This window comes from Bombina bombina, chromosome 6 (assembly GCF_027579735.1).
Source record: "Bombina bombina isolate aBomBom1 chromosome 6, aBomBom1.pri, whole genome shotgun sequence".
Classification (NCBI taxonomy): domain Eukaryota; kingdom Metazoa; phylum Chordata; class Amphibia; order Anura; family Bombinatoridae; genus Bombina; species Bombina bombina.
Window position 1 is genome coordinate 573,972,860 of NC_069504.1, and position 24,533 is coordinate 573,997,392.

The 24,533-nt window shown below is 36.6% G+C and overlaps 1 protein-coding gene across 1 annotated transcript in view; it reads right to left on the bottom strand.

Annotated features, from left to right (window-relative positions):
* Positions 1-24,533, bottom strand: part of THSD4 (thrombospondin type 1 domain containing 4) — a 1,326,695-nt gene that overhangs the window by 615,225 nt on the left and 686,937 nt on the right. Inside the window, exon 7 of the mRNA XM_053717542.1 lies at positions 6,476-6,612. Coding sequence (XP_053573517.1) covers positions 6,476-6,612 — 137 coding nt within the window. The remainder of the gene's footprint in view (positions 1-6,475; positions 6,613-24,533) is intronic.

A 24,533-nucleotide genomic window follows, 5' to 3' on the forward strand; every position in this document is an offset into this window, starting at 1 on the left:
GTGTGATGTGCATGCATATGAGAGTGTGTATGTGTGATGTGTGTGCATATGACAGTGTGTATGTGTGATGTGTGTGCATATAAGAGTGTGTATGTGTTGTGTGCATGCATATGTGTGTGTGTGTATGTGTGGTGTGCGTGCATATGAGAGTGTGTATGTGTTGTGTGTGTGCATATGACAGTGTGTATGTGTTGTGTGTGTGCATATGACAGTGTGTATGTGTTGTGTGCATGCATATGTGTGTGTCTATGTGTGATGTGTGTGCATATCAGTGTGTGTATGTGTGATGTGCGTGTATATGAGTGTGTGCATGTGTAATGTGCGTGCATATGAGAGTGTAAACAAAGGATAGCAAGAAAACAAATTAAATTCGATAAGTAAATTGGAAAGTTGATTACAATTGCATGTTCTTTTAAGCAACAATTTTCAATAAATAATTAAAACATGGGTTAGATTCATCGACGCTTATTAGGCTTCAGGAGGGCCCCATTGCTTAGGCAAGATCATGTTATAAATTCACTGAGGCTTTCTTCATCTATCTCCTCCAGCCAATAACATATAATGGGGCAGATTACGAGTGGAGCGCAAATGTTTGCGCGCAAGCAATATGGGGTTTTTGGAATTGTTTGCGTGCTCGTATTACACTTGAGCGCATTTGCAATTTACGCTAGAATGATTAGCGCAACTTCAGTGCTTTGTACTCACGAGAGTGCACTTCCATTATGAATACATACATATATATGTATGTGTTTATATGTATATATATTTTATATAGACGGATATGTAAAAGTACTTTGTCTAACACCCCACATGCCCTCACTTTAAACCTTTATAGCTGCTTTGTGCAGTTATTTTAATAAAAAAAAATTACATATATTTTTTATATTTTTTTTAGAAATGAACTGTACACTTTATTTTAGGGACATTTTTTTCATTAACCAGAGATCTGATCTCTTGTTAATAAATTTTAGCGCAAAGTGCTACCGGGAGCTCACTGTTGCATTAACAAACTACTTGTAATGGCTGGTTATTTAACGTGTGCCCGTAGACGGTCAAATTTGCATGTTTACGGGCACACATTAAAATTGTGCTCCACTTGTAATCTAGCCCAATATGTTTTGAAAGCATTTAAACTGTAATTTTGTTGAAAAATGTTGCACTGTTTAATATCTAAGACCAGCCCAGGGTTAAACTATTGAAAAAGAGTCTTCCAACAGTTATGATGGTATTAGTCAGTGAAAGTCCTGTTAGCTAATGAACAATTAGGTAAAAATCGAAGTAGAATTTCCTTAAAACAATATGAGTATTTGACTTATTGATTGGTGTTCTTTCATTAATACATACAAAACTCACTAAAAACAAAGAAAGTCAATGTGACTTTGAACGATTCCATGGTTCAAATCTGTGTAATCTAAGTATTACAATAAAAATATAACAAATACCATCCATCCTTTATTATAAATGATTGAAAATCTTCCTCTCCCTAATACCAATAAGGGCAAGTTCCAAAAGATGAAAACAAACACTTCCTTCAAATAAACTATGGGCCATCTTATAAGTGGCACACTAAATAAGCCATTCACTTGCGTGCTAACTGTGCTCAAAGCAAAAAATGTATTACGGCCATATTAGCAAGTGTATTACAAGTTGAAAGTAAAAAGACCGTGGCGCGCTATCTTCAGGACTTTGGATATTACTACTGCGCTAACGCATTCTGCAAATAGACTTCTGTGGGGCATGCTAACCTGACACCACAGAAGACCAACTGCACTAAACACAGTTATGAATACTTTACATTCCTATGTTCTTCACATAGAAGAAAATGGTCTTTTTATGTTTGTGTGTATATATTTATATATACATATACATATATATATATATATAAAATTATTTTTTGTAAACTATAAATCTATACAACTATATGAATAGATAAAGATAGATGGTTAGATATTATATATACAGGCATATATAGAAATATCTATTTAAAAATAATATTATTTGTGAAAGCATACCAATTTCAAGTATTTCCATAAAAAAAAACACATTCAAAATGAATAAAAATTAGACAAATGCATTTGTTTTGTTACGAAACTCGGACATTTGTCTCATTTTCATGAAATGAATATCCGAATAAATTCAGCATGAAATTTAAAGAAAACAAATGAATGAAAAAGAAGGTCCTTTAGTGCAGGCCCTGGGAGCTGCCACACTAAGCCTCATATTAGCGCCCCCCGTGGCTCTGTGAAGAAGTATCGGGATTTGCGCAGCTCTCCAGCGTGCTAAAGGTGAGTTTTTTATGCTACAGGTAAACTTTTTCACCTGTAGCAATGGAACTTCTACATTCGTTTAATAAAAACAAATGAAAATGTTTCACAAATGGTCAGTATTCATCTTGTTTAAAACGAAACAAATACCGCATTACACGGGCAGCGAATATTCAATTATTAATATTAATATTTAAATTATATATTTTTAATAATAAGTGTATAGATGAGTATTATAGTTTAATTTAATAGGTTTTTGAGCTGTTTTGTGCAATTTTGTTTTTTAATCTATACACTTTACTTCAGGTCTCAAGTTGCGCAACCTATAACTTTCAACTTGTAATATGGGTGCAAATTAGCAAGTTCGCACTTGAGCAAAGTCGGCTTTGCTAACCCTTCTATGATATTGTGTATTATTAGCAAGCCACTTGTAATCTGGCCCTAAGTCTTTTATGAAAGATCCAGCACGCCCAAAGGCCAGACACATTGCACTAGACAGAAATACAGTTAAACTGTGCATACAAATTAACTGATCAAAAATAAAGCATGGCAGGGGACCAGGTAAAGTTTAAAACATAGCTTTTATTAAAGCATAAAAAGCATTTAAAAAAAATCACAAACAAAAAGCCGGTGAAACAACAGTCTTACGTGTTTCAGCTCATGCCTTACTCATAGACCGCGTTACACCTGGCTCAGCAGTCTGTTTAAATATCAGTGATTGCTCTTGATGTAAAAACACTACCTGCTAATAACCCTTTGCATTCACAGGGAAACCACTAGTATGTTAGTGCATAGCAATACAAAGTAACAATATATACATACATTTAATCAATTATCATACAAATTACCGGCAAAGAAGCCTTATGTTAACTTTCAACCATTTTGAAAGAGACATAGTCCCAAATGAAGCAATATATGTATTCATATCTAATCCACAAACAAGTGAGGATATTGTTTGAAAAATTGCACATTTTTCCTGAAAATACACATATATTTAGCTGTTACTATCATCAACACACTTCCAACATCATATATATCCACTGAAATGAGCAAAAATCCCGTTCTGTAATGCTATATTTTTTTTAAACTTATAGAAATTATGTTATAGCATGCAAAAAAGCTCATATTAGTTTCTCTTTTCTTGTGTGTATAAATTAAGGCATGGATTCTCATAAGTGTGTACTGATTCTCTAATGTATCAATGTATCTGCTTATATATATATATATATATATATATATATATATATATATATATATATATATATATATATATATAAAAGAAAGTAAAAAAATAGAGGCACTCGCCGTGAGCAAAAAAAAGCGTGTTTAATCACATATTTTTAGAGGTTTTTTTTAAAAAAAAATGTGATTAAACACGCTTTTTTTGCTCACGGCAAGTGCCTCTATTTTTTTACTTTCTCATATGGATATTCTGAGTGCACCCCGGACTTAAGATCTGTGAAGAGAGAGTGCTGGTATTTTCTGACCTATATATATATATATATATATATATATATATATATATATATATATACAAACACACAAGTACCCAGTGTTTAGGTGTCCAAAGAAATACCTATTTTCAATCTTTCTTAGGGGTCATTACCACTACTTTATTGCCAGCAGTTGATCAAATCAGTTTGTATACTGAGCCCCCCTGGGGCTCTTATTTTAAGCTTAAAAATCCAAAAAGCCTCTTGTGTGCGTAACGATATGTTTGTATCGTGTTCAATAATTTGCCATTAAAGGTTTTAACATTACCCTCATGTTGTAATTTAAAATGTAAAGCTACTTGAGAGTCTGGCAATATAGATTTTACATCATTAAGATGCTCTTTGATTCTCACCCTAGCCTCCCTAGTGGTGAGACCAACGTACTGTTTTCTACATTGTATACAAGATACTAAGTAGATAACATTTATCGAAAGACAGTTAGTACATGTATCTATGGAAAAAAACTTTTTGTGTGACAGCTGACTGGAATTGGTTCCCCACCATTGTATACGAGCATGCTTTGCATTTAAATGTTCCACACTTATAGTGCCCCTTGCATTGTAGCCAGCTACTGCCTTTGTGCTTATTAAGTCTAATTTCACTAGGGGCCAGGATGTTACCCATGGTCTTATTCATTCTGGGAACACATTTGCAACCATTCAAAACTCATGGATAAAGGCATCCCTTGACTATCTTGGATATTTCCTCGAATTGGTGTGTCTGGGATGCATACTTTTTGAGTGTAGTATTCTGTTGCCAGCTATCGGCTTCCTGTGAAGTTTAGTTACAATCTTATTACCCGTATCTGATAGTACTAAATCTAAGTACTCTAGCTCGTTTTCTTCCCTTATACATGTGGAACTTAGTCCCACTGCATTAGAATCAAGTGCCTGTACAAATGTCTCAATTTCTTGCACAGTACCCTTCCATACGAAGAGTAGTTCATCTACATACCTCTTATACATCACAATACTTCCCCCCATGGGGGCATCCATCCCCATAGATTTGGGACTGCTCCCATCAGACCATAAAAAGGTTGGCAAAAGCAGGGGCAAAGGTTGCCCCATAGCTGTCCCTCGTCTCTGGAGATAGAAGTTGCCCCCAAAGGAGAAGTAATTGTGTGTAAGTAAGAAGTATAGTACTCTCAGTATAAAACATTTGTGGATCACTGAGTAGCCTGTGAACTCATCCAAGAAATACTTAATAGCCAACATCCCTTTATCCAGTGGTATACTGGAATACAGACTAACAACATCCACTGTCATCCAGCAATAATCTGACTTTCACTCTATATTATCCAACATCACCAGAAGCTGCTTTATGTCCTTTAGATATGAAGGCAAAATCCTCACTAAGGGCTGTACTATCCTCTCCATCCATCCCCCAAGTGCTCAAGGAGGGACCCTATACCCGATACAATGGGACCCTATACCCGATACAATGGGTCATCCCTTCACATTCTCCAATCACTTATGAGTCTTGGGAAGATGGTGGAAGATAGGTACCCTCGGATTTTTCACATTGAGAAAATTATATGTATTTTCATCAAATACACCTATATCTCTGCCCTCATCTAAGATGTGCTCGAGGCTCCTCTGAAAGGAAATTGTAGAGTCAAAATCCAATTGTTGGTACACATCTGTGTCCTCCAATTGCCTTATTGCTTCTTGGACATAATCCTGCTTATTAAGAACCACTATGTTGCCCCCTTTATCACTCTGATGTATGACTATCGAATCATTAGATTTCAATTTGTCAATAGCTGTTATCTCCTGTTTTGTCAAATTTTGTTTCCTTTTGGAGGATGAATCCTGTAATTTAATAAGCTCCATTTCTACTCTTTTATGAAATTATTCTTGGTATATTCCCCTCTTCCGTGTAGGATAGAAGGCTGAGGGGGCCTTACATTTTATCTCTATTTGTTTTTTGCCCCCTGATTCCGTTTCAAGTTTTAACAGGGCAAGATAATATTTTGCCTCTTCGAATGAGAATTCAACTCTCTCTAAATCCACATTGGCTATAGTATCGTGGCATCATCTGTTTCAGGACTATGTTTAAAATATTTATTAAGTGTAAGATTTCTCACAAATCTGTTAAGATCCAGAATTGTTTCAAACAACTTAACTGAGCCTCAAAGAAACCACGGATAGGCACTACCAGCTTGATGATATGCTAGGTACCTTTAGCACACAGCATTTTTGCATAAATGGTTATATGACTACATTATATGTATTACAGTCATAGTTTTGTTTTTTTCTTTCAATTATATACTAGCAGTATTTAACATGATGAATTTGCAACAAGTGATAGGTGAATACTGGCTTCACACTCCATTCACACCTATTTACCCAGTACACTACAAGACTAAGTGCATTGTTCTTGACAAAGTTGTTATAGAGAACACTAGAGAAAACAGTGCAACGGTTGATAGATAGGCCCCACGGTGTTCAATCACCAGGTGTTCAATCACCAGCTTCCTTGGTACTAGCAGAGAGCTACAGTTGCACATAAATAGAGAGATAGTTCAGTATATGTTAAACACAATTTTCATCCCACTTCAAACCATATTTTTACTGTCTGTTTTCCTTTCCTTTAAATTCAGTTACTACCAATAAGAATAAGATGAATGCGTATCATTGAGTATCTGGGAGCATGTTTCCCATAGCAGCAATTATACAGTGTCAGAAAAGTACCCAAGATGATGCATGCAATGCTTACCTTACACTGCCCAGAAACACAGATCCCTGTTCCGTTTGAGTCGCATGGTGTCCCATCTATTACCTTTTCAGCTTGCCTCACATAGAACCTGTAGCCCATTGCTCTGCATGTTAATTCACACTTCTGAGCTCCTTTCCCTACAATAAAGATAAAGAATAGAAATCTGAAATCTGCAGCTTTATTGATCATCAATATATAATTGTAATAACTGTAAAATTGTGTACCCTAGAAAACATAATTACAGTTGTCATGAAATAACATACACTATTGCTGGTACAACATAAGGCTTCTAATAAAATAATAGTTTACAGCAAGTTCTAATATATGAATTAATTATGAATTAAAAACAGCTTGTATTACATGGTTAAACATTTACATTTTGACAGCATAAAAAAAATTGCCAGACCATCCAGTCTGGTCGTTATCCAAACAAAATAGAGGATTAATTGGAATACCCTTAAAGTATGTTAATCCCAGCATAGCCTTATTCTTATACAAGAACATCCTTATACTTATCCTAGGCATTAAGTTTATTCCAGAAAAGCCTTCTGATAAATCCCAGCCATTATGCGTATCCCAGGACAGTCATATGCTTATCCTTTGCACTATGCTTTTACCAGGACAGACCAGACATTCCTGAAATCTTTTTTTCTGTATTTTAATCACCTTTGCTAGATACCTAATTTTCCACATTCTAAAGACATACTTCAACATGCAAATGATTAAGACAAATAGCTGAGTTTAAGAGACAAAACACTTTCAATGTTAATCCCTTTTAATTACTAAACAAGATTATCTTTTTATTCTATTACAATAAAAAATACAGAACAGAAATCAAGTCTTTCAAAATCCATAATAACTTTTTAAACATTCCACCAAATTTTAAATAACTCCAATATTACATAATAATCTATAAATAGCTTAATTATAAGAAGAAAAGAATATGCTTAACTGATAAATTAATTTTTTTCATGATTGCGAGAGTCAGTGAGACATCACATGTGCAATTACCCTCCAGTCCATTAGAAGGAGGCAAAAACATCCCTGCATACCAGAGCTTCCATTCTACTCTGCCTGAATCACTCAGTCATACATATGTCCAATAGATGGAGGAAAACAGAAGCTGGAAAATAAATGCGGGGCAATGTAAGTGTAAAACAAGTATTACTGAAAATTATGCAAATTAAAGGGTGGTGACTTGTGGACTCTCATGAACATGAACGAAATTAATTTATCAGGTAAGCATACATTTTGTTTTCTTTCATCATATGGTGCAAGTCTACAAGACATCACAAGTAAAGAAGACCAACTAGCCACCTTACAACCAGTTTTCCCTGGTTGTTAGGTTGTAAGAATAAGGGCCCTAAGCCAAGCGGCTAAGGTAACTGCTTATGACCCTTGCAAGGTCCAGGAAAATGGATGAACAGAGAAGAAGAAACAAGGAAAAGGAGACGAAAACCGGAACCAAGATGCCAGTGCAAAAGATGGTTTATTCAAGTAATAAACAGTAGGTCATAAGAGCTCCTACTATCTGACGCATTTCACGCATGAGCACATGTGTTTCATCAGAGAAGAAGAAAGCCTAAAATCTTTTGTTTCTTTAACATAGAATTTAAGTTATACTTGTTGTGAAGAAGTCACTCCTTAGAATTCTTAGGAGATGGACATAAAGCAGGAACCACAATATCTTGGTTGATAGTATCCATAGATACCATCTTGGGAAGAAAGGAATAACTAGTTCAAAGAACAGCCTTCTCCTGATGAAAAATTAGAAAAGGAAGTTTACAAGATAAAGCCAAAGGCCTCTAGTTATCAAGCTCCGTAAGGAGCTTGATGGCCTCTGTTTCTGGCGAGTCTTGAGACTCGCCAGAAACAGCAGTTATGAAGCAGCGGTCACAAAGACCGCTGATCCATAACCTGTCAGCCTGCTCTGAGCAGGCGGACAGTCATCGCCGGAAATCAACCCGATCGAGTACGATCGGGTTGATTGACACCCCCTGCTGGTGGCCTATTTGCCGCAAGTCTGCAGGGGGCAGCGCTGCACCAGCAGCTCTTGTGAGCTGCTGGTGCAATGCTGAATACGGCGAGCGTATTGCTCGCCGTATTCAGCGAGGTCTGGCGGACCTGATCCGCAGTGTCGGATCAGGTCCGCCAGACCTTAATAACTAGAGGCCAAAAGCTCAAACTTTATTCTGACTGAAGAAATGTTTAAGAGAAAATAACTTTCCAGGATAAAAGTTGAAGAGATAAATCTTGTTTAAAGGATCCTCAAAACCAGATTAAGATCCATGGAGGATGAATAACCACTCCATGGTGGTCAAATAACCAGTCTGATTCTTATCAAAACCTAAACAAAGGTCTGGATATCGGGAATCTGGGCGATCTTCTTAGGATATAATAATATAGATGAGGCTGAATTCTTAAGAGAACTAGACGACAAGCCTTTCTCCAGACCATCCTGCAGGAATTTGAGTACTCTAAGTATTCTAAAAGAATTCCAATGGTATCCCTTGTTAGCACAAGATAAAAAGGTTTTATAAACATGATAAACATGGTGACAGGTTTCATGTCCTGAATTAAGATATCAATACATCAAGATATCAATACATTAGATAATCCTCTTTGGGACAACACTAGGGCCTCTATTTAACAAAGTCTGGCGGACCTGATCCGACAGTGCGGATCAGGTCCGCCAGACCTCGCTGAATACGGAGAGCAATACGCTCTCCGTATTGAGCATTGCACCAGCAGCTCACAAGAGCTGCTGGTGCAACACCGCCCCCTGCAGACTCGCGGGGAGGTGGCAATCAACCCGATTGTACTCGATCGGGTTGAATTCCGGCGATGTTTGTCCGCCTGCTCAGAGCAGGTGGACAGGTTATGGAACAGCGGTCTTTGTGACTGCTGCTTCATAACTGCTGTTTCTGGCGAGTCTGCAGGCTCGCCAGAAACACGGGGCATCAAGCTCCATTCGGAGCTTGATAGATAGGCCCCACGGTGTTCAATCACCAGGCTATCAAATCAGAGTTTTCAGATCCTGAAAGAAAGGCCCTTGAGAAATAAGGTATTTTCAGAGAGGAAAGCTCCAAGGTGGGAACAAGGACATTTGATTCAGATCTGCAAACCCAAATCCCGCGATGCCACACCAGAGCAATCAGAATTACTGACGTTCATTCTTGTTTCATTCTGCCTCTCACCTTGGAAAGCAAAACAAGTTGAGAAAAGATGTAAATCAGGATGAACAACCAGGGAACCACTAGGGCATCTGTTATTTCCCCCTGAGGATCCCAAGGCCTGGCACAAAGTCGGAGCAACTTGTGATTCAAGCAATAAGCCATGAGAACTATCTCTGGCAAACTGCAATGTCTCACTACACTTTGAAAAACTTCCTTGTTCAGAGAACACTCCCCTAGTTTGAGGACACTCTCTTTGGCAAACTCTGTCTCACAATTGTTACACCCAGGGTGGGAGTAGCTAAGATCCTACTTTAAAGGATCAGTCAATACAATATATTTGCATAATTAACAAATGTGTAATAAAAAGACAATGCAATAGCACTTAGTCGGAACTTCAAATGAGTAGTAGATTTTTTTTCTGACAAAGTTTTACGTTATGTTTATTTCCACTCCCCTTGTGACAGCCATCAGCCAAACACAAATAAATATATATTTTATTAATTCTTGCACATGCTCAATAGGAGCCAGTGACTCAAAAAGTGTAAATATAAAAAGATTGTGCACATTTTATTAATGGAAGTAAATTGGAAAGTTGTTTACATTTACATGTTCTATGTGAATCATTAAAGTTTAATTTTGACTTGTGTTCCTTTAACAATCCAAAATGTGAAATCCTTAGTGAAACATCAAGTATAACTTTTTGTGAATTAATTATACTTTTTATCAGACTTATCAAGATAATCTTATGAACAAACTTTTTCCACTTCCCTAACATTTACTCTAGCAGGCAATATGACTGGATTGGCTGCAGATAAAAATCTTACATACACAATCCAATTCCAACGCAAGAATACATGAAAGTGTGCCTAATGGTAGGGTAGAAAAAGTTCATAATTTGAATTAAATAAAAACAAGAACATAATATTATAAAACAAGTATATATTACATCAGTATTTTTAAAAAGCATAATCAATTTAAGGATTTATGCCTCTTAGTATTATGTGCACTGTTATTGTTAATAATTTCATATGAAGTGATCTTTCTTATATATATCATATAGAAGAACTAAAAAGGAAGGGAATGGGCTCATGTTCAGCTGTTCTCAGTGAGTAAAAGTAATTGAAATTACTGGAAATGTTTCGAAACTGAAGACAGAAGTACATTCAACTGATACAGAGCCTACCTGATTTACAATAAAGAAGGTGACAATTGAACTTACATTAATCCAATTAGAGAGATGACTCATTTAACACAAGCAATCATATAATAAGCCAATTTTAAATGCATCTAAGGTATTGGCATTCACATCCTCCTTAGGCAAAGAGTTCCACAATTTGAGCACTGTGTTACTTTAAAGCGATAGTAAACCCCAAAATTTTCTTTCGTGATTTGGATAGAACATACAATTTTAAACAACTTTCCAATTTACTTATATTGTCACATTTGCTTCATTCTCTTGTTATCCATTGCTGAAGGAACAGCATTGCACTACTCTTGTTATCAATTGCTGAAGGGATAGCATTGCACTACTGGCAGCTAACTGAACACATCTAGTCAGCCAATCACAAGAGACAAATGTGTGCAGGCACCAATTAGCAGCAGCTCCCACTAGTGTAGGATATGTGCGTATTCATTTTTAACAAGGGATACTAAGAGAACAAAGCACATTTGAAAATAGAAGTGAATTTAAAAGTGTCTTAAACTGACCTGCTCTATCTGAATCATGCAAGTTTAATTTTGACTTTCCTATCCCTTTAATAGGTTTTAGTGTCCATTAACCTACTAGTTGTCAGAAAGATCTGGAAAACACTCCATAGTAAGTAAGTGGTTATGGGTGAAGACATAATTTTATTAACTTCTGCTTTGGAAAAAAAATGCGCTGTTTTAAAAATGGCATAATTATTAAATTGCATGAAAAGAGTAATCTCTATATCGTTTAAAGGGACAGTCTACACCAGAATTTTTATTGTTTTAAAAGATAGATAATCCCTTTATTACCCATTCCCCAGTTTTGCATAACCAACACAGTTATATTAATATACTTTTAACCTCTGTGATTATCTTGTATCTAAGCCTCTGCAAACTGCCCCTTTATTTCAGTTCTTTTGACAGACTTGCAGTTTAGCCAATCAGTGCCTGCTCCCAGATAACTTCAAGTGCACGAGCACAGTGTTATCTATATGAAATACGTGAACTAACACCCTCTAGTGGTGAAAAACTGTTAAAATGCATTCTGAAAAGAGGTGGCCTTCAAGGTCTAAGAAAATAGCATATGAACCTCCTAGGTTAAGCTTTCAACTAAGAATACCAAGAGAACAAAGCAAAATTGGTGATAAAAGTAAATTGGAAATTTTTTTAAAATTACATGAAAGTTTATTTTGGCCTAGACTGTCCCTTTAAGATTTCAGTGAATTTAAGAGAATCACATATAAAGCAAATGCATTTTGTGTATTACAGTTAAAATTTTTAAAACATTTCAAATTTACATAAAAGCATTTTTTCAATATATTTCCATTAGCTATTGTTTTTCAGCGGCACATGCACATGAATTATGATTGTTCGGAAAAAGCATAGGATATATATATATATATAATTTTTGTGTTTATTGTTTGTAACATACAAAAAAAATAAGTTTTATATGTTTATTTTATATTGTTAATTTGTTAAAATATTACAAATATTAAGAAAATCTGAATAACCATTGTATCAAAAACTACAATTATAAAAATCTGATATCTCACTCTGTTCACACGGCCCCCATGTGAGAAGGGTGTCCCCCAGATGCACTGAGCTTGATAACTCTGCTCTAAACTGATTCTTTAACCTAAGTAAAGTTTAATATTTTTCTTTAGTACCTTAGTTATTAAATAATGTATTATATTGTATTGTTCCAAGAGGTGATATACAACAATTGGAGGATTGGACAAATGACTGGGATCTAAAGCATAACACAGCAAAGTGTAAAATTATGCATTTAGGGAAGACAAATCCAAATGTTAATTACAGACTCAATGACACTTTACTGACTGTTACAAATGAGGAATAGGACTTGAGAATTATTATTTCGGATGATTTAAAACTTAGTAAACAATGTAGTAGCGAGTAAGACCAGCAGAATGCTTGGATGTATTGGTAGAGGTATGTACAGCAGAAATAGTAAGGTTCTTATGCCACTTTATAGATCATTAGTTAGGCCTCATCTTGAGTATTGTGTGCAGTTCTGGAGGCCATATCTTCAGAAGGATATTAACAAACTTGAATCTGTGCAAAAGGAGGGCTACCAACATGGTATATGGTCTAAAAAATAAAACTTACCAGGATAGGCTCAATGACCTAAATATGTATAGCTTAGAGGAAAGAAGGAAAAGAGGTGACATGATAGCAACCTTCAAGTACGATAAAGGGTTTAGTAAAACTGAGGCTGTGGGTATTTTACATATAATGGAAAATTCCAGAACAAGGGGTCATGATTTCAAGCTGAAGGGAAGTAGATTCAGGAGTAAGTTGAGGAAGCACTTCTTTACAGAAAGAGTGTTTGATTGAAGGAATAAACTTCCTCAAGAGGTAGTAAAGACAAACATTGTGGGGGACTTTAAAAATGCCTGGGACAAGCATAAGGCTATACTCCGAACTAGATAAGTTTATACTTTAGGTAATATCGGGCAGACTTGCTGGGCTTTTGGGGGCTATGCAACATCATTGCTTTAATACCTCCAAACTTTAAAGGACCAGTAAATACAGAATTATTTGCATAATCAGCAAAACTTCAAATGAATAGTAGATTTTTTTCTGACAAATGTCTATTTCCACTCCTCCTGTATCATGTGAAAGCCATCAGCCAATCACAAAGTCAAGTCTTGCACATGCTCAGTAGGAGCTGGTGACTCAAAAAGTGTAGATATAAAAAGACTGTGCACATTTTGTTAAAGAAAGTAAATTGGAAAGTTGTTTAAAATTGCATACACTATCTGAATCACGAAAGTTTAATTTTGACTTGAGTGTCCCTTTAAAGGTTTCTGTCAACTCTGTTGACATCGCACTTATATTACTGCCAAATAAAAATATAACTTATCCATTGCTCTAAGTAATTTTCTTAGATATAACATAAATTAATGACATATATGAATAAGTAAATAGGATATGCAGATAACAGCTTCAAATTGAAGTTATATAGCTTGTAAATGGGATGTATCTACCATCATCTCCATAAATAAAAAACTCTTAAAAAATCTGGATTATGTATCTATGACAACATGTCATGATATGTTTAGAGCAATTCAGATCTCACCTCGGAATCCAACCAAGACCTGCTATATTCACTTCCATGCAGTATTTCATATCTCCCAGCATTCCAAGTAGTCAGAGAGGACCACAGGTAATGCAGTCAGTCAGTAACCCTGCTATTATTTGCCTCTATCGCTAAAATAGTGAGGTTGCACCTATAGTAGGATCTTAGTATACTTAATGTCTTCAGTTCTATAAAAACGCTAATACTATAGAGCAAACACACTTTTGAAATATTTTCTGTCTTACTGATTAAGACAAATATGCTTATAAATGTAATATATTTCTGACAGTATAATTAGCTAGCAGCATAATAAAAAAAAAGCAAATAGCAAATGACTTAAAAATATTAAACATTTGTCAGCTAATAAGTAAGTCTCATTATGAGGAAAATTTAGCAGAACAATACTTGAATATGTTGTAGTTGCAATACTTTATGATAGCACAAGTTAAACGCAGTAATTGAAAATGGTCACTAGATGTCCCCTCTAAACTTATATTTCTGTTTCTAATACTGAGGCCTAGATTTAGAGTTCGGCGGTAAAAGGGCTGTTAACGCTCCGCGGGTTTTTTTCTGGCCGCACCATAAATTTAACTCTGGTATCGAGAGTTCAAACAAATGCTGCGTTAGGCTCCAAAAAAGGAGCGTAGAGCATTTTTACCGCAAATGCAACTCTCGATACCAGAGTTGCTTACGGACGCGGCCGGCATCAAAAACGTGCTCGTGCACGATTCTCCCATAGGAAACAATGGGGCTGTTTGAGCTGAAAAAAAACCTAACACCTGCAAAAAAGCAGCGTTCAGCTCCTAACGCAGCCCCATTGTTTCCTATGGGGAAACACTTCCTAGGTCTGCACCTAACACCCTAACATGAACCCCGAGTCTAAACACCCCTAACCTTACACTTATTAACCCCTAATCTGCCGCCCCCGCTATCGCTGACCCCTGCATTACACTTTTAACCCCTAATCTGCCGCTCCGTAAACCGCCGCCACCTACGTTATCCCTATGTACCCCTAATCTGCTGCCCTAACATCGCCGACCCCTATGTTATATTTATTAACCCCTAATCTGCCCCCCACAACGTCGCCGACACCTACCTACACTTATTAACCCCTAATCTGCCGAGCGGACCTGAGCGCTACTATAATAAAGTTATTAACCCCTAATCCGCCTCACTAACCCTATCATAAATAGTATTAACCCCTAATCTGCCCTCCCTAACATCGCCGACACCTACCTTCAATTATTAACCCCTAATCTGCCGACCGGAGCTCACCGCTATTCTAATAAATGTATTAACCCCTAAAGCTAAGTCTAACCCTAACACTAACACCCCCCTAAGTTAAATATAATTTTTATCTAACGAAATAAATTAACTCTTATTAAATAAATAATTCCTATTTAAAGCTAAATACTTACCTGTAAAATACATCCTAATATAGCTACAATATAAATTATAATTATATTATAGCTATTTTAGGATTAATATTTATTTTACAGGCAACTTTGTAATTATTTTAACCAGGTACAATAGCTATTAAATAGTTAAGAACTATTTAATAGTTACCTAGTTAAAATAATTACAAATTTACCTGTAAAATAAATCCTAACCTAAGATATAATTAAACCTAACACTACCCTATCAATAAAATAATTAAATAAACTACCTACAATTACCTACAATTAACCTAACACTACACTATCAATAAATTAATTAAACACAATTGCTACAAATAAATAAAATTAAATAAACTATCTAAAGTACAAAAAATAAAAAAGAACTAAGTTACAGAAAATAATAAAATATTTACAAACATAAGAAAAATATTACAACAATTTTAAACTAATTACACCTACTCTAAGCCCCCTAATAAAATAACAAAGCCCCCCAAAATAAAAAATTCCCTACCCTATTCTAAAATACAAATATTACAAGCTCTTTTACCTTACCAGCCCTGAACAGGGCCCTTTGCGGGGCATGCCCCAAGAATTTCAGCTCTTTTGCCTGTAAAAAAAAACATACTATACCCCCCCCCCAACATTACAACCCACCACCCACATACCCCTAATCTAACCCAAACCCCCCTTAAATAAACCTAACACTACCCCCCTGATGATCTTCCTACCTTGTCTTCACCATGCCAGGTTCACCGATCCGTCCTGGCTCCAAGATCTTCATCCAACCCAAGCGGGGGCTAGACATCCACTGAAGAAGTCCAGAAGAGGGTCCAAAGTCTTCCTCCTATCCGGCAAGAAGAGGACATCCGGACCGGCAAACATCTTCTCCAAGCGGCATCTTCTATCTTCTTCCATCCGATGACGACCGGCTCCATCTTGAAGACCTCCAGCGCGGATCCATCCTCTTCTTCCGACGACTAGACGACGAATGACGGTTCCTTTAAGGGACGTCATCCAAGATGGCGTCCCTCGAATTCCGATTGGCTGATAGGATTCTATCAGCCAATCGGAATTAAGGTAGGAATTTTCTGATTGGCTGATGGAATCAGCCAATCAGAATATAGTTCAATCCGATTGGCTGATCCAATCAGCCAATCAGATTGAGCTCGCATTCTATTGGCTGATCGGAACAGCCAATAGAATGCGAGCTCAATCTGATTGGCTGATTGGATCAGCCAATCGGATTGAACTATATTCTGATTGGCTGATTCCATCAGCCAATCAGAAAATTCCTACCTTAATTCCGATTGGCTGATAGAATCCTATCAGCCAATCGGAATTCGAGGGACGCCATCTTGGATGACGTCCCTTAAAGGAACCGTCATTCGTCGTCTAGTCGTCGGAAGAAGAGGATGGATCCGCGCTGGAGGTCTTCAAGATGGAGCCGGTCGTCATCGGATGGAAGAAGATAGAAGATGCCGCTTGGAGAAGATGTTTGCCGGTCCGGATGTCCTCTTCTTGCCGGATAGGAGGAAGACTTTGGACCCTCTTCTGGACTTCTTCAGTGGATGTCTAGCCCCCGCTTGGGTTGGATGAAGATCTTGGAGCCAGGACGGATCGGTGAACCTGGCATGGTGAAGACAAGGTAGGAAGATCATCAGGGGGGTAGTGTTAGGTTTATTTAAGGGGGGTTTGGGTTAGATTAGGGGTATGTGGGTGGTGGGTTGTAATGTTGGGGGGGGGGTATAGTATGTTTTTTTTTACAGGCAAAAGAGCTGAAATTCTTGGGGCATGCCCCGCAAAGGGCCCTGTTCAGGGCTGGTAAGGTAAAAGAGCTTGTAATATTTGTATTTTAGAATAGGGTAGGGAATTTTTTATTTTGGGGGGCTTTGTTATTTTATTAGGGGGCTTAGAGTAGGTGTAATTAGTTTAAAATTGTTGTAATATTTTTCTTATGTTTGTAAATATTTTATTATTTTCTGTAACTTAGTTCTTTTTTATTTTTTGTGCTTTAGATAGTTTATTTAATTTTATTTATTTGTAGCAATTGTGTTTAATTAATTTATTGATAGTGTAGTGTTAGGTTAATTGTAGGTAATTGTAGGTAGTTTATTTAATTATTTTATTGATAGGGTAGTGTTAGGTTTAATTATATCTTAGGTTAGGATTTATTTTACAGGTAAATTTGTAATTATTTTAACTAGGTAACTATTAAATAGTTCTTAACTATTTAATAGCTATTGTACCTGGTTAAAATAATTACAAAGTTGCCTGTAAAATAAATATTAATCCTAAAATAGCTATAATATAATTATAATTTATATTGTAGCTATATTAGGATGTATTTTACAGGTAAGTATTTAGCTTTAAATAGGAATTATTTATTTAATAAGAGTTAATTTATTTCGTTAGATAAAAATTATATTTAACTTAGGGGGGTGTTAGGGTTAGGGTTAGACTTAGCTTTAGGGGTTAATACATTTATTAGAATAGCGGTGAGCTCCGGTCGGCAGATTAGGGGTTAATAATTGAAGGTAGGTGTCGGCGATGTTAGGGAGGGCAGATTAGGGGTTAATACTATTTATGATAGGGTTAGTGAGGCGGATTAGGGGTTAATAACTTTATTATAGTAGCGCTCAGGTCCGCTCGGCAGATTAGGGGTTAATAAGTGTAGGTAGGTGTCGGCGACGTTGTGGGGGGCAGATTAGGGGTTAATAAATATAACATAGGGGTCGGCGATGTTAGGGGTAGCAGATTAGGGGTACATAGGGAGAACGTAGGTGGCGGCGATTTGCGGTCGGAAGATTAGGGGTTAATTATTTTAAGTAGCTTGCGGCGACGTTGTGGGGGGCAAGTTAGGGGTTAATAAATATAATACAGGGGTCGGCGGTGTTAGGGGCAGCAGATTAGGGGTACATAAGTATAACGTAGGTGGCGGTCGGCAGATTAGGGGTTAAAAATTTTAATCGAGTGGCGGCGATGTGGGGGGACCTCGGTTTAGGGGTACATAGGTAGTTTATGGGTGTTAGTGTACTTTAGGGTACAGTAGTTAAGAGCTTTATAAACCGGCGTTAGCCAGAAAGCTCTTAACTCCTGCTATTTTCAGGCGGCTGGAATCTTGTCGTTAGAGCTCTAACGCTCACTGCAGAAACGACTCTAAATACCAGCGTTAGAAAGATCCCATTGAAAAGATAGGCTACGCAAATGGCGTAGGGGGATCTGCGGTATGGAAAAGTCGCGGCTGAAAAGTGAGCGTTAGACCCTTTAATCACTGACTCCAAATACCAGCGGGCGCCCAAAACCAGCGTTAGGAGCCTCTAACGCTGGTTTTGACGGCTACCGCCGAACTCTAAATCTAGGCCTGAGGGATTCAACCAAAATAAATGTAGCATTACGGAACAGAAAAGATAATACATATAAATACTGTGGGCTAGATTACAAGCAGCGAGTTAAAGTGATGGTAAATTCGTATGTATTGCAAAACATATTCTAGATGCTCTTACTTTAACTAGCAGATCGATGTGCTTATATTTAAAAAATAAACTTTTTTTACTTTGTTATTCCGTTTTTATTAGGGTAACCGTACAGTCTAATAATCTGCCTCCCTCTATATTTTTCACAGGGGCAGCTGTGATTGACATCGGTTTTAGCCAATCATCAGCTCACCATGCGCCCCATGTGAAATCGGACCTGCACGCTCCCGTGCTCTCAACTCACTCATTGCTAAGGACTGCGCATGCGCAATTCTTACGCTAATTGCGCATCTCTAAATGATAATACTCATTATTATTATTATTATACTTATTATTATATGTATGAAACAGCTTTCTGTGAGAAGGCTCTCTTTTACAGGTTGTCGTAAAGAGCAGTATTAGTTGGAATCATACAATAATATAAAGTGGATTGGGAAACTGAAAGGTAAGTTACATCACAATTTGAAATAAAACAGGTTTCTTATTTGGGTCAAGGATTTTTTTTTAGTTATTAAGTTGAATAAAGATATATATATATATATATATATATATATATATATATATGTTGCATAAGTAACTCATTATAATGCATAATACAGATGTCTTTTGTTTATGGTCTATAAATAGAAAGTAATTCAAAATAATTATCCTAAAATCACGTAGCATATCCCTTATTTGGAGGGCATGCGTAACACGGATATGTACAGCTTTTAAAGAGAGGTAGCCTGGCCAGACGTGTACTTGTCTAGTTTGAAAAAGACCAGATTAAAAATTTAAAATCAGAACTATTAAAACATTCCTAAGAAAATTATAAGCAGTGATTTAATATGCAATACAATGTGAAGTATGCAGATACCCTAAAACATCCAAACTGATGAGCTTGTGCTATTCATTTAAATATTTGTTCAAATATATTCTTCTCCCTTGACAAATCATTTTTTTTATATAAATTTTTTGGCAGACAAAGGCTTATTACTCAGAATTTATTTTATTAAGAAGAATGTGTTATAGATCAAAATATTTGTATTCATCAACTATGCATTAGCGATTTTAATTATAACCAGATTAAAAATCAAAAGTAGGTATTGAAATTCAGAAATAAAAGGCATGTTAAGTCTCTGTTACCTATCTCACACATTTATTTCCTTAGAGGGAAAATAATAATAAAAAAAAAAATTATATATATATATATATATATATATATATATATATACACACACACACACACACACATGCTTTGGAGCACCCAAGGGGTTAAAATCTTCCATGAGATAAATGAACATTTCACTAATGAGTAAGGTTTTGACATCCCTGTGTCCTGTCATTCATAAACCAAGCAGTCACTATGCTAAAAGAATGTACATTGAAAACACACACCCTTGTTGGCATGCTAAAGGAAGCTAGAATGAAAGGCAGCATATGTATTGATTGCAAAGTAAATATTGTCTACAAACTTTGTTTTTTTTTTTCTCCACTATTTGATGGCTGTTATTCATGTGAAGACCTGAATGTGGCAACAAGGATATTTGGGATTTGAACATGGAAGCATCAAGCAAGTCATATTCTAAAACAACTGTATGACACAAAGTGTATGGGTAATTGCTACTTATTTCATAATATTGTGTTTTGGTGAAACACAACTAGAACACAAAATAGTACTTATTAGCAATGAAATGTACTGATCACTTAACCATTTGTTCTCATCAAAGTGCTGAAAAATCAGGTATGCTTATCCATCAAACTGTGATCTTTGCTAAATATAGCTTCAACAGTACACAAAGTTTGTGAGCTTAGGCAAATTTGCAGATATTATAGACTGATGTACTTGACTGCATTTCTAAATAAAAGCATTGCAATATATTGCTATCCATTAATTAGCCAAAACATTCACTGATGAATTTGTATTTATTTATTTATTTCCATTTTGAAAGCAAGGATGCTTTCCAGTGTAAATGTCATGTAGATCACACGTGGAAAAAAAAATAGGTGATGTTAATAGCAATGTTTTATCAGTCTGAGCATGTGCAGGACTCCCATATGTTTCTATGCTAGCCCCTGGGATTCAACTGCCAATTAAAGCAGATGAGCTTAAAGGGACAGTCTACACCAGAATTTTTATTTTTTTAAAAGATAGATAATCCCTTTATTACCCATTTCCCAGTTTTGCATAACTAACACAGTTATAATAATATACTTTTAACCTCTGTGATTATCTTGTATCTAAGCCTCTGCAAACTGCCCCTTTTTAAGTTCTTTTGACAGACTTGCAGTCTAGCCAATCAGTGCCTGCTCCCAGATAACTTCTCGTGCACGAGCACAGTGTTATCTATATGAAATACGTGAACTAACACCCTCTAGTGGTGAAAAACTGTTAAAATGCAATCTGAAAGAGCTGGGCTTCAAGGTCTAAGAAATTAGCATATGAACCTCCTAGGTTAAGCTTTCAACTAAGAATACCAAGAGAACAAAGCAAAATTGGTGATAAAAGTAAATTGGAAAATTGTTTAAAATTACATGCTCTATCTGAATCATGAAAGTTTATTTTGGCCTAGACTGTCCCTTTAATGAACAGGGACAGTAGAAATCATGAATATTCACTTTGCAATTTACTAAAAAAAAACCCATCAGTTTGTGACTATAACTGATTATCTTCTTACAATGTTTATAGAAATTTTTAAAAAATAACACTGCACTATGAATAACACTACAATTTTAATATACAGTTGCAAGAAAAAGTATGTGAACCCTTTGGAATTATATGGATTTCTGCACAAATTGGTCATAAAATGTGATCTGATCATCATCTAAGTCACAACAATAGACAATCACAGTCAGCTTAAACTAATAACACACAAAGAATGAAATGTTGCCATGTTTTTATTGAACACACCATGTAAACATTCACAGTGCAGGTGGAAAAAGTATGTGAACCCCTAGACTAATGACATCTCCAAGAGTTAATTGGAGTGAGATGTCAGCCAACTGGAGTCCAATCAATGAGATGAGATTGGAGGTGTTGGTTACAGCTGCCCTGCACTATAAAAAACACACACCAGTTCTGGGTTTGCTTTTCACAAGAAGCATTGCCTGATGTGAATGATGCCTCGCACAAAAGAGCTCTCAGAAGACCTACAATTAAGAATTGTTGACTTGCATAAAGCTGGAAAGGGTTATAAAAGTATCTCCAAAAGCCTTGCTGTTCATCAGTCCATGGTAAGACAAATTGTCTATAAATGGAGAAAGTTCAGCACTGCTGCTACTCTCCCTAGAAGTGGCAATCCTGTAAAGATGACTGCAAGAGCACAGCACAGACTGCTCAATGAGGTGAAGAAGAATCCTAGAGTGTCAGCTAAAGACTTACAAAAGTCACTGGCAAATGCTAACATTCCTGTTAGCGAATCTACAATACGTAAAACACTAAACAAGAATGGATTTCCTGGGAGGATACCACAGAGGAAGCCAATGCTGTCCAAACAAAACATTACTGCACGTTTACAGTTTGCACAAGAGCACCTGGATGTTCCACAGCAGTACTGGCAAAATATTCTGTGGACAGATGAAACCAAAGTTGAGTTGTTTGGAAGAAACACACAACACTATGTGTGGCGAAAAAGAGGCACAGCACACCAACATCAAAACCTCATCCCAACTGTGAAGTATGGTGGTGGGGGCATCATGGTTTGGGGATGCTTTGCTGCGTCAGGGCCTGGACGGATTGCTATCATCGAAGGAAAAATGAATTCCCAAGTTTATCAAGACATTTTGCAGGAGAACTTAAGGCCATCTGTCTACCAGCTGAAGCTCAACAGAAGATGGGTGTTGCAACAGGACAATGACCCAAAGCATAGAAGTAAATCAACAACAGAATGGCTTAAACAGAAGAAAATACGCCTTCTGAAGTGGCCCAGTCAGAGTCCTGACCTCAACCCGATTGAGATTCTGTGGCATGACCTCAAGAAAGCGATTCACACCAGACATCCCAAGAATATTGCTGAACTGAAACAGTTCTGTAAAGAGGAATGGTCAAGAATTACTCCTGACCGTTGTGCACGTCTGATCTGCAACTACAGGAAACGTTTGGTTGAAGTTATTGCTGCCAAAGGAGGTTCAACCAGTTATTAAATCCAAGGGTTCACATACTTTTTCCACCTGCACTGTGAATGTTTACATGGTGTGTTCAATAAAAACATTGCAACATTTCATTCTTTGTGTGTTATTAGTTTAAGCAGACTGTGATTGTCTATTGTTGTGACTTAGATGATGATCAGATCACATTTTATGACCAATTTGTGCAGAAATCCATATCATTCCAAAGGGTTCAAATACTTTTTCTTGCAACTGTATGACATTATAAAACTGACTCTGCTAATACACAAATAGCGCAGCATGTGAAATTTAAAGCCACTTTAGGCACTTCAGGTTCTCCAACTCTTGGGCTGTAAAATAAAAAGCAATGGAACATGTACTGTGACCAGGATCAAACATTATTTTGTCTTTTATGTGCTTGCTATAAAGAATCACTTGTTTAGACGTAAGAGAATTCTACAGAACAATATTTTGTTTATTGTAAAGTTTTAATTATCATAACAGCCAAGAGAGGGCACATGAGACATGGACATCTTTTTAAGCAATGGTTAAAGGGATATGAAACCTACATTTTTTATTTCATGATTCAGATAGAACATTAACTTTTAAGCAACTTTGTAATTTACTACAATTATCATTTTTTCTTTGTTCTCAGTATCTTTATTTGAAAAAGCAGAAATGTAAAGCTTAGGAGCTGGCCAATTTTTGGTTCAGCACCTGGGTAGCGCTTGCTGACCAATCAACAAGAGCTACCCAGGTGCTGAACCAAAAATGGTTCTTGAGTTCTCTCTTTCCACTAAATGATACTAGGTACCTGAGTGGACTTCCAGTGTACTTTTCAAACCAATTTGGAGAAGGGATAATCTGATTTTGCATGTATTTTTGGGTCTATCATGTAGTAATACTATTAAAGGTGTAAGGTGGAATGAGTCTACTAATACATTCTTAAGAACAGATTCTAGTGATTTCCAAACGCTACTTAAACGAGAGCATGCCCACCAAATTTGAGTCATGGTGCTTATTTCTCCACAATCCCTAGGTGAGGACCAGGGATAAATCATTTTAAGGTGAAAAGGTGTTAAATACTGTGACATTATTTTGTCGTTTTGTTTCTAAGACGTTCAGCGAGGAAGAGGATTTTCTTAGATTATAAAGTAGTTTTAGCCATTTTTAAGAGAAGATGACAGTCCCTAACCCCTCCTGTCATTCCTGCGAGTATGTGTTGTATAATATAAATAAATAGGAAACATTTTTTAAATGGTATTCTTCATCTGAATCATGAAAGTCCCTTTAATATGTCTTTTACCCCATTCACCCTAAACAACGTATATATTTCATGTGGTACTTTGTCCATCATACCGTGTAGCGTATATATACATCCTAGCTTCAGGAAGCTATAACAGCCTCGGCTGTAGGCATCTCTCTTCACAAGGAAATGGAGCACATCTCTGGTGACAGTGGGAGGTGTGGCAGGCAGTTGGGTGTCACAGTAGCAGATGGAGGAGGGGTGGATAGACTGGCAGGGCCCTAAACTGCAGAAAATTTAAATTTGGAAGGGAGAGGGAGGGATGGAATGCTGCACTACAGAAAAAGTGTGGATTGGGAAAGGGGTCACCCTATAAAACGATTGCGGGGAGG